This window comes from Rutilus rutilus (assembly GCF_951802725.1).
Source record: "Rutilus rutilus genome assembly, chromosome: 1".
Lineage (NCBI taxonomy): Eukaryota > Metazoa > Chordata > Actinopteri > Cypriniformes > Leuciscidae > Rutilus > Rutilus rutilus.
In genome coordinates this window covers 4,763,548-4,774,895 of record NC_140209.1, presented here as the reverse complement: position 1 = coordinate 4,774,895, position 11,348 = coordinate 4,763,548, and the positions used below count along the sequence as shown (strand labels likewise).

General features: G+C 38.9%; 1 protein-coding gene across 1 annotated transcript; it reads left to right on the top strand.

Annotated features, from left to right (window-relative positions):
• Window positions 1–1,777: 1,777 nt before the first annotated feature.
• Window positions 1,778–9,294, top strand: LOC311305749 (uncharacterized protein). Its single transcript, XM_084433576.1, has 3 exons — window positions 1,778–1,858; window positions 4,539–4,792; window positions 7,735–9,294. Exons 2-3 carry the CDS (start codon window positions 4,735–4,737, stop codon window positions 9,114–9,116), a joined length of 1,440 nt encoding a protein of 479 aa, XP_084289702.1. The 5' UTR covers window positions 1,778–1,858; window positions 4,539–4,734; the 3' UTR covers window positions 9,117–9,294.
• Window positions 9,295–11,348: the final 2,054 nt, after the last annotated feature.

Here is an 11,348-nt window from a genome sequence, read left to right as displayed (position 1 = left end):
TAAAGAGATTCACAAAAATGTATCAAATTCACAAATAAATAGATTAAGATCCGCAAATAAATGTAAGGAGATTCACAAAAAAATATCAAATTCACAAAAAAATAAAATGAGATTTTCAAATAAAAAAATATTTACAAATGTTTTATTATTTTACAAACACAACTCTGCCTGGCATTAATTTGTGAACCGCTTTCTGTGCATTTGTAAATCGCTGCACACATTTGTGAATCTCTTCTTGTGCATTAGTGAATCCCCTTACGCATTTGTGGATTTTGAAAGGCTATATATAGGCTGTCAGTTGTTAATTTATCATTGTTAGCTCTCATGATAGACAGGTTATGTAATTTTCAGGATTATTATCAATACTTATTTTAATTTCAACTTTTTTAATTTGATCCTCTAGTTTTTGTAATTCCTTATTATGTTGTTTGTATAACTAATAATTTCTCCTCTTACGTACACTTTCCATCTAATACTTGCTGTAGTTTCATTCGTATTTAGTTCAAAATATTTATCAATACAATTCTCCACAAATTTAATAAACGCTTCGTCTTGTAACAAAGTTTGCAACCTCCATCTGGAACAATGCTGAAATCTACCCAAATGTATCTCCATAGATACTGCTGCAGCATTTTTTCATGTGGTTGGTTTTAATGTATTTTTTGTTTTGACTTTGTATTACGTGGCACAATCGTAATTAATTTGTGCATTGTGTTTTGTTTTATGTAGAACTGATTTACTCTCTATGCATTGGATCCCTTATTTCCACGTTTTGTTTCCTCATTGTGCAGACCGCCCAGCCAAAACCGTCTCACTAGCCTAGTCAAAGTTCAGAGGTAATATTAAATAGTCATTAAAATACAATAAAATAATCAGTGTTGGGTGTAATGCAATACTAACTTAATTAATTACTGCAATTTAATTAGTTTTTGTTATAAAAGTAAAATAAGGAATTACTCTTAAATCCTCCGATTGGTTATTTGATTTGGCCGTGAAATAGTTTCTGTTGCGCAGGCAGGATACAAGTTAGGGCCAACACATCTCTCGTCACCTCAGGGAGCCTTAATGAACTCTGTTGACTGTTCTGTTAATTGTGGGAAAACTCGTAGCCTATTTGTTAGAGTTGGTCGTCAATGTTACTCCACTGCAGTGTACAATAGTCATTACATGTCTCACTGCTTTCCATACCTCTGTGTAATTGTTTGTATTATTTAATGGACCTTAAGTCAAGCATGATGATGCATCACTAGTTATCATTAGTCTAGAATAGTGCACTGCACTGCACACAGCTGGGCAAAATAGTGCCGTTTTATTGTATTGCATACATCTTAAACCCAGGCAATGCATAGGCCTAAATATGCTTAGTACTCTAACTGTTCTTGAGAGCCACGGCAAGTTTAGGAAACGTAGGCTGGTCAGATTTGTACTCCCAAGTTCACATGTTTGTCACAAAATTCCCCCAAACAGCTAAGACTAATCTAAACACGATCTAAACAGGCTATGAAATTGTGAACTTGGAATATTTCTAAAGACACGCACATATAGCGCTTTTCTTAGTAGGCCTAGGCTATGTTGGATTGACTTCGTTTACTTAATTGTAAAGACAATCAAAACAGACTAGCCAACAGTCTGCCATGAATGTGAGATGTACGTTTCACGGCCAAATCAAATAACCAATCGGAGGAGAGCCCTTCTAGCCAATCAGAGGCGAAAAAGGCGGTACCTTCCCTTACCATCCTGAGAAAAAAAATATCGCGTCCCGTACGCGCGTGGCCGCATGCTTTGGAGGTCGATGACGTCACCGCTCGCGCCGTGTCTCTTTGCTCATCGAGTGTCCGTCAGTGTCGAGTCTTCTGAGGTGAGGAGAGCAGTTCACGGTATTTCTCATATTTACACAACCATCACACACACTTTATACAGTTTGATTAAGCGACAGGCTCATTTCTGTATTGTTTTCATCGATCACAGCGATACTTGTGCGTCTTTTCTGGCGTCTTCCTTCTGAAATAAACATTTAGTGCAGCAGCAGCGAGCATGAGGAGAATATGTTGAGTTCATTCAGACCTGAGCGATGTTGTGTTCGTTTGTGTGATTGTCTCGATGTTTGGAGTGAGAACTGTTAAAGTTAAAAAAGTTAAAGTCAAGTTAAAGTTTGAGATCTGTGAGGGGGATTGATGGGAATCGATCTCAAGTGTTGCTGTTTTCATGTTTACCTTTATTCTTTGTCGACATTTATCTTTGGCAGATTACATTTACTTATTAAAATTGTTGTAGATGCTTTATATTGCCCCTGTATGAGTAATGAATGTGGGAAATATCAAATCTATACATGCATGGGAATATAGATAAATATTAATGAAATTTGACACAGGAAACATTACATTTTCTTCATTTTTAAGAGTTTTATGATCATTGTCAGTTTCTGTACAAATATGTAGCCTAACATGTTAATGATGGAATTACTTTATTGCTATCTAGAGTTATCAAGTCAAACTATATTTAGATTCACATTCTATGGTGTTGTAGTTATTTGCCTGAAGAGGTTATTTATTTAATTATTTTGTTTTATTATTGGTGATTTATCACTTATTTTGGTGGTTATATTGTGAGAAATAACAGTATTGTCTTTCAGTAGAGCAGTTTTACAGGCTTTTATCATGTAGGTGACTCAAATAATGTGTTTCTAACAGCAAACACTCAGAATAAAGTGAGATGATCTGCTGATGATCCTGAATGGCTTGTTGAATGAGTGTTGATAGTCTGAGGCTCATCAATATTAACAGATCTGCTGAAAACACTCTTTATTTCATGACAATAGTTCCTGTTTTCACCTCATTTATTATGCTGATGTCTTCAGATCTCCTGTAAATTGACACTTAAAGCTCATTTCATTGGTGTCAGCAGACTGAGGGGATTTTATGGCTACTATACGTTTATTTCTGTCTTTATGCTTTTAACTGTTTTCCTTACCATTATTTATATTTGGAAGAATTTAAATTATTTATATTCTTTTCTATAGTTCTAGATACCTGTATTTTAATGAAGAAGCAGAATAATGTTAGGATTAGTAATAAAAGTAAATAAAAATAATGAATTGGCATCAGTTACTGTACGATAAATAGATAGACAGGCATAAATGCTTAGAAGTGTCATTTATTAAAGGAGTCATGACCTCGTGTTACCTTGGATACCCAACGCTCTATTATAGTCTTTCAGGCACTTCTAAAAAAAAATCAACACAGAGCCCCTCAGACCCTTATTTCTAAAGGCATTATTGTCTCGCGAGATCTGATGCGATGTTTTGGCTGTCGTGGACGGTCATTATAATAATGCAAATGAGGGGCGCGTTGATTGGTTGCAGGAAGGAGGGGGGTTGACAGCGTTGCATGCTCGTAGTTTCTTTTGCCCTTGATCAGTGAGGCGATACACAGCGCGGGCGCCTCCGTATTTACGCGTACGTATTGAGTGTGCGCTCCGAGCACAGGATAACGGCTGACAGGACAAGAAAGTCAGTTTTTCTGAAGTGAAAGACTTTATTTCAGCGTACACTAATGTCACTGTCTGGTAGTTCCTATTGTGCTGGGGTTTCTGAAGTAGTCATAATTCATCTCTCATAACATAACATGCTCTAAACACGCACGCAGAGTGGAAAAGGAAGAGCGGAGGCGCGGGGAGCAGAGCGCAAATTTGAACTATATCGATATATGCGATATGGTCTAGCAAACAGTTTTAGCCACTGACCATGGACTCCTGTACCATCACTACTGTTGTGTAAAACAAAGTGGAAAGATGTGGATAGCATTCGTAGAGTCCATTCACCGTGTTTATCTCGAAGCTAACGTTACATACAATAGCCGCATTAGCAGTTAGCTGATGTTTGTTAACGTACACACAGTAGAGCAATAAAAACACAGTCTTACCGTTTCAATTTCAGGCAGGTCTCTGATGGTGGGGATGGCACCTTTTCCCAAACGGAGCTTCGAGGCCAACTTCGCCTGATATTGTCCCAAATTACTAAATGAATCCTGTGTAAAATGTTTAGCGCAGACACCAAACGTTAGGCCAGTTGAAAGGGTTGTTGGGACAGCGTCATTAAAAATGAATTTCATCCACTGATCCCTGATAGTTTCGTCCGTTTTGGGTAGAGAAAACACATTAGAATGCTGTTTATGGCAGTCAACCACAGAGCAACGCAGGTGTGCACTTGGTTTCTCCATCTTTCTTTGCCGAATGAATATGAGGGGGAGAGGGGTAGGGCGTGGCTTCCTGCTGCGCTGTCCATATATGGCATATTCTCCACCGTCGTGACGTCAAGCCAGGGTAGAAATCAAAATCTCGTATTTGAGTGCGCGTGCACGTGGGATATTTTACAAACCCTGAGGTAAACAAACGCTTCACTTTTAAATATCGGCTTCCCGGCCAGTGTATAATCGTTAGGCAATCATAACATACATTGATTCTCGTGGAAAAATGCAAAATGTGGGTCATGACACCTTTAAAAAAACAAACTCAGTAATTTATATTTTTTATTTTGGCAGATTAGCTCCTCCCACAGTAATTCATCATCAGTGAAGCCCCTCTCATAGCAATCACATCATCAGTGAAGCTCCTCCCACCGTAATTCTCCAATAAATGCTGTAAATTCCCATCAGCTACAAGTGAAGACGAGCATCAGAACATCAGGAAGAGCTGAAATCTGCAAAGACTGAGTTTATTAAAGAGGACAGAGAGAACATGAGTGATCCAGAACCCTGCAGAATGAAACACACTGAAGATCCTGAAGAACAAAGAGGTTGGTGTTTATTCTCCATTCATTCATGAGGCTGAAGAACATTCATGTTAGAAATCAGTGTTTCCCACAGAATTAGATTCTACTTGTGGTGGTGGGGTGGGGGTTGATTAAGGCACAACAAAAGGGTTAAATATATCATATATTTTTATTGACACGTATACACATTTCCATTGTCAACACTTAGTGTTAGATAACGTAAAGACATTGCTATTGCTACATTGCTACACTTTCTATGACTGCTCCACAGACTTCTTGTTGCAAATTTTGCACCCTTTGAACATTTTATTTTACGGGCCTTTCTGAAAAAATATTCCAGTGCCCTATCATATGGGAAGGCCTCAGGACAGGGTCCGTTAGGGCTGGGTATCGTTCAAAAAATTCCGATACCGATACCTTGATTTCGATACCGGTTCCAAACGATACTTTTTTCGATACCAATTTTATGAAATCCATTATTACATAACACATTACCTCAGAAAAACTTTGGTTTTATTTTTTCAGTTTAACTCATGCTCCTTAGCCAGTTTTTTTATATAAAGAGCTCATGCTCACAAAATTTGTTTGATCAAAAATACTGTAAAACTTGTAACGTTGTGAAATAGTATTACAATTTAAAATCTTATTTGAATATATTTCAAAATGTAATTTGTGAGAGATTATTTGCTCCAAGTGAGAATGTTAGTGTGCAGGGTTGGGGAGTAACAGAATACATGTAACGGCATAATCAGGATACAAAAATCCAGTAACTGAAATTCCGGTACAGTTACGTCAAAAAACGTAGTAATCAGATTATAGATAGATTTTGAAAAAAGGGGGAATACTTTCAGGATTACAATGGTTTCATTTAAAACTAAATAAATCAGGTTTTTTTTTTTTTTTGACATCACTATATTAAGCACTGCTTGATTATACAGTAGTTCCTGGTTCTATTGCCAGTAATGACTCACGTGTGCCACTAGACAGTAGAAACGATGCTGCCCACGGGTAAAAACGCTTTCAATGAATGGGTGCTCGAATCTGTAGAAATTAGGACAGTAGCTTTTTTAGTACCCAAAATGTCCTTTCTTAATCTCTTCTCTCTTAACGGGATGTTTGCTGTCTAGGTAACATAGGGGAACTCCCACTGCCAACGGTCCAAGTTCAGTCAGGCAAATTAAGAAAGATCACGGCTTTAGTCAACATGTAGGCCTATTTTAAAATAAACTAATATGTAGATTGTGTGTAGAATTTTTAAATGTTTTTTTTTTTTATTTTATTTTTTATTTTTTATACATGTTAGTTAAAAATAAAACAAAATAATCTGTAATTCCATACTGTAGCCACTAGATGTCTGTATAGTCCTTTACATAAATATATATTCAGGGCTATGAAATTCTTAATAAATAAAAGTTTTTTTTTTAATATAATATTTGACCTTGAAGTAATCCAAAAGTAATCAGATTACATTACTTTTCATATTGTGGTACTTGGATTACGTTACTGAATACTTTTTTTATGAAGTAATTGGTAACTGTAACGGAATACATTTTTAAAGTAACCTTCCCAAGCCTGTTAGTGTGAAATTGAACACTACAGTATATGGCAATGTTGTTTTGTTGTTTATATGTTGTCAAAAAAACATTTGCACAAAGCAAGCCAATCCACTTTTCCATACTGATAAGAGCATTAAAATGAGAAAAAATAATGGGGCAAAAAGAAATCAAGAGACTTTTAGAATAGATAAAAATGTGCGATTAATTGCGATTAATCGTGAGTTAACTATGACATTAATGCGATTAATCGCGATTAAATATTTTAATCGTTTGACAGCACTAATTTATAAACTTAAGATCAGAGTTTTAAAATCAAACAGTTTAAAAGAGAACAATACATCACGGTTGTTTAAACCAATGAGTCGGTTTCCCATCATGCTTTTGATCATCAGTCGGTGGAGAGCAACTGCAGAATCCGACACGTCCGCCTTGCACTCGCGAGAGTTTCAGACACACGTCAGCATGACATCAGAGCGGACACATTTATAACCAGCATGCATCTCGTGCTGTTCACCGGTGATCGGTTCTGCGCAGATTTTGCTCATCAAGCCTAGTTTTTCTTGTCTTCCCATCATGCAGTAGAAAGAGCCCAGATGATGACCCTTCCTGAGTGTCACAGTTTTAAGAAATGCTCTGTTTTTAAGAGGAGGAAAATCATGTCAGGAGTAACAGGGTCGAGTGAAACATGTAGGACACAGATAAAGCTAATAAAAAAGTTAATTTAAAGCCAGTTAAAGTTATGGCCACTCTACACTTTGAGCTTGTGAAGTTTCTACAGACACTGCATCGGCCGTGAAATGACGTCACATTCTGCGGCAGCTTTTTTACAAACACAAGTTCACCATATAACAAATAATAATAATTCCAAATTTAAAAATAAACAATCCACTCCACTTGAATGCTGAACGCTTGTGTTATTTCTCACAGGGTAATTCACTTGAGCTTGTGTTTCTGGTGTCCCACTTTCACATGCGCATGAATGGAAGTCAGTGCAAGGAAAAGTCTAGTGTGAACGGCCATTAATAATTAACGTTTTAGTAAAATAAATATCAATCTCAAAGTTGGTATCGAAATATGGCAGTATTGTATATTTTAATGTTAATATCATGTTAGATAATTGTGTCATTGATCAAATATATTAAAAAGTTCTTGCTAAAGAAACATTGGATTCGTGCCTATAATGTTTTAAAGATAATAATTAGAAGATAAATTTACCTCATTCATGGAAAGTTTCAAGGACATATAATCAATTATAAAAAGGCATCAAAGTATCATAATATTTTATAACAGTTGTCTACTTTCTACTATTAAATCAGGGCTCACTTTCATGCCCTTTCACTTTATATTTCTCTCTTTGAATTATTTTGATGTACTGAAAATTAAATGTAATATTTTTTTCTTTCCTGTCAGACCTGATGGAAGTGAAGGAGGAGAGAGAAGAACTGAGTGAAGTGAAGGAGGAGAGTGAAGAACTGAGTGAAGTGAAGGAGGAGAGTGAAGAACTGAGTGACGTGAAGGAGGAGAGTGAAGAACTGAGTGACGTGAAGGAGGAGAGTGAAGAACTGAGTGAAGTGAAGGAGGAGAGTGAAGAACTGAGTGAAGTGAAGGAGGAGAGTGAAGAACTGAGTGAAGTGAAGGAGGAGAGTGAAGAACCGAGTGAAGTGAAGGAGGAGAGAGAAGAACTGAGTGAAGTGAAGGAGGAGAGTGAAGAATCGAGTGAAGTGAAGGAGGAGAGTGAAGAACTGAGTGAAGTGGAGGAGGAACATCATGTCAAACCTGGAGAAAAACCTTTGAGTGGCTCAAAGACTAAAAAGACATTTTCAAAGAAAAGAAGAGCCAAGAAATCTTTCACCTGCACTCAGTGTGGAAAGAGTTACACACGCAAACATAATCTTGAGATTCACATGAGGATCCACACCGGAGAGAAGCCGTTCTCATGTGATCAGTGTGGAAAGAGATTCTTATGCAAACAATATCTTAAAGAACACATGATGATCCACACCGGAGAGAAGCCTTTCACATGTGATCAATGCGGCAAAACATTTCTTAGGTCATCAGGCCTGAAGACACACCTGACAGTTCATACGAAGGAGAAGCCGCATTCATGTTCTGTGTGTGGAAAGAGTTTTTCACTTCTGCTGTATTTACACACACATGAGAAAATTCACACTGGTGTGAGAGAGTACATGTGCTTTGAGTGTGAGAAGACTTTCACTACAGCGAACAATTTAAAACAGCACCAGAGAATTCACACTAGAGAAAAACCTTACAAGTGTTCACACTGTGACAAGAGATTCAGTCAGTCAGCAGAGCTGAGATCACATGAGATGATCCACACTGGAGAAAAACCTTACAAGTGTTCACACTGTGACAAGAGATTCAGTCGATCAACACATCTGAAAACACATGAAAAGACACATACTGGAGAAAAACCTTACAAGTGTTCACACTGTGACAAGAGATTCAGTCAGTCATCACATCTGAAAACACATGAGATGATCCACACTGGAGAAAAACCTTATAAGTGTTCACACTGTGACAAGAGATTCAGTGTGTCATCACATCTGAAAACACATGAGAGGATCCACACTGGAGAAAAACCTTACAAGTGTTCACACTGTGACAAGAGAATCAGTCAGCCATCACATCTGAAAACACATGAGAGGATCCACACTGGAGAGAAGCCGCACACATGTGATCAGTGCAGGAAGAGTTTCTCTACTAAAAATGAGCTGAAGCGACACATGAAGATCCATGCAGTGGAGAAACCACATCACCGCATGCATCGTTAAAATGGGGGGGAGCAAGAGCCAGTCAGGGGGGGCCAATCAGAAAATTCAACTGAAAATAAATACTGGTTTAGAAAATATGAAGCACGATTTCCAAAATCTTGTGCAATGCCACATGCTCTAATATAGATGGTATTCAATTTTTGTATTTTGCATGGATTAGACAACACAGTTATGTTCCAATAAATAAAAAATAAAAATCACACAGACATTATTTAGTAATTTAACATTGTTTATTTACTTTACTTTTTACATTACTTTATTTTCAACACAAATTGTCTTTATTGTCTGTTCCTGTGGGTTAACTGCACCATCACGTGTGTTATGCTCTGCTCTGCCTCAGAACAGCTGTATTCTTATATTGGGTCCCTTAGAAGCTGGATTGGGTCCCTTAGCCCTACAATCTAAGAAAGAAGTAAAGAGCCTAGGTGTCATTTTGGACTGTGACCTGAATTGTAAGTCTCATATTAATCAAGTGACAAAAACTTGTTTTTATCATCTGAGAAATATAGCCAAGATTCGCCCTTTTTTAATCTTTGGATGATGCTAAGAAACTCATTCATGCTTTTATCTTTTCTCATCTTGATTATTGTAATGCTATGGACACTGGTCAACCTAAGGGCTCTATAGCAAAGTTACAATTGATACAAAATGCAGCAGCCAGAGTACTAATGAAATTAAAAAGGAGAGAACATATTACACCGGTTTTAATGGAAATACATTGGTTACCCGTTCATCAAAGGATAGATTTTAAGGGTCTTTTATTTGTAATCTGGCACCTTTATACATTTCAGACTGTCTGTCAAGATATGTTCCAAATCGTAGATTTAGATCCTCTAATGCTAATCTTCCAGCACATTACACAGTTATTCATAAAAGATCAGGTGGTGCTTTTTTTAGCCACAATGCTCCAAAAATTTGTAATTCTTACCAAGTGAAGTGAAAGAGTTTACTAGCATTCATATTTTTAAAAGGCAGGTTAAGAGAGACAAGTAAGAGTGTTTAGAGAGGTACTGGCATGGCTTTGAGTGTTTGCTCAACTGAGCCGGATGCAAGAAACCCTATTATGAGGAACCTTTTTGGTTCTACAGCTCAATGTAAGTTGTATATATTTTGTAATTCTATGTTTATTATATTAGTAATTTAGTAAGTCATTTTAATTTATAAAGCACATTTACACACAGCGCAAAAATGACCAAAGTGCTGTACAATGAATAACTAAAAAGACAAAAAAAAAAAAACCTCCTTGAACTGCCACCTTATCGTGGTGGAGGGGTTTGAGTATCCGAACGACCCTAGGAGCTATGTTGTCTGGGGCTATATGCCCCTGGTAGGGTCTCTTAAGGCAAACAGGTCCTAGGTGACGGGTCAGACTAAGAGCGGTTCAAAACCCTTTATGAGGACTATACACTTGTTGAGGACCGTGACGTTGCACGGCATGGCACAGCCGGGGCCCCACCCTGGAGCCAGGCCCGGGGTTGGGGCTCGTATGCGAATGCCTGGTGGTCAGGCCTCCCCCCATGGGGTCCGGCCGGGCTCAGCCCGAAGGAGCGACGTGGGGCCGGCCTCCCGTGGACCCACCACCTGCAGGAGGGACCGTAAGGGGCTGGTGCATAGTGGATCGGGCGGCAGTCGAAGGCGGGGGCCTCGACAACCCGATCCCTGGACACGGAATCTAGCTCTAGGGACATGGAATGTCACCTCTCTGGCGGGGAAGGAGCCTGAGATTGTGCGTGAGGTTCAGAGATTCCGACTAGAGATAGTTGGGATCACCTCCACGCACGGCTTGGGCTCTGAAACCACACTCCTTGAGAGAGGATGGACTCTTCACCACTCTGGAGTTGCCCATGGTGAGAGGCGGCGGGCTGGTGTGGGTTTGCTTATAGCCCCCCAGCTCAGCCGCCATGTGTTGAAGTTTACCCCGGTGAACGAGAGGGTCGCTTCCCTGCCCCTTCGGGTCGGGGTTAGGTCTCTCACTGTCGTGTGCGCCTATGGGCCAAATGGCAGTGTAGAGTACCCGGCCTTCTTGTAGACTCTGGGAGGGGTGCTGGAAAGTGCTCCGACTGGGGACTCCATCGTTCTACTGGGAGACTTCAACGCCCACGTGGGCAGCGACAGTGACACCTGATCTGAACCCGTGTGGTGTTCTGTTATTGGACTTCTGTGCTAGTTACAGCTTGTCCATAACAAACACCATGTTCAAGCATAAGGGTGTCCATCAGTGCACATGGCACC

Bases quoted from the DNA above. Each gene is read 5' to 3' on its own strand.
- LOC311305749 (XM_084433576.1), top strand. From the start codon at position 4,735: ATGAGTGATCCAGAACCCTGCAGAATGAAACACACTGAAGATCCTGAA. The intron at 4,793-7,734 runs GTTGGTGTTTAT...CTTTCCTGTCAG, and splicing joins AGATCCTGAAGAACAAAGAG to ACCTGATGGAAGTGAAGGAG.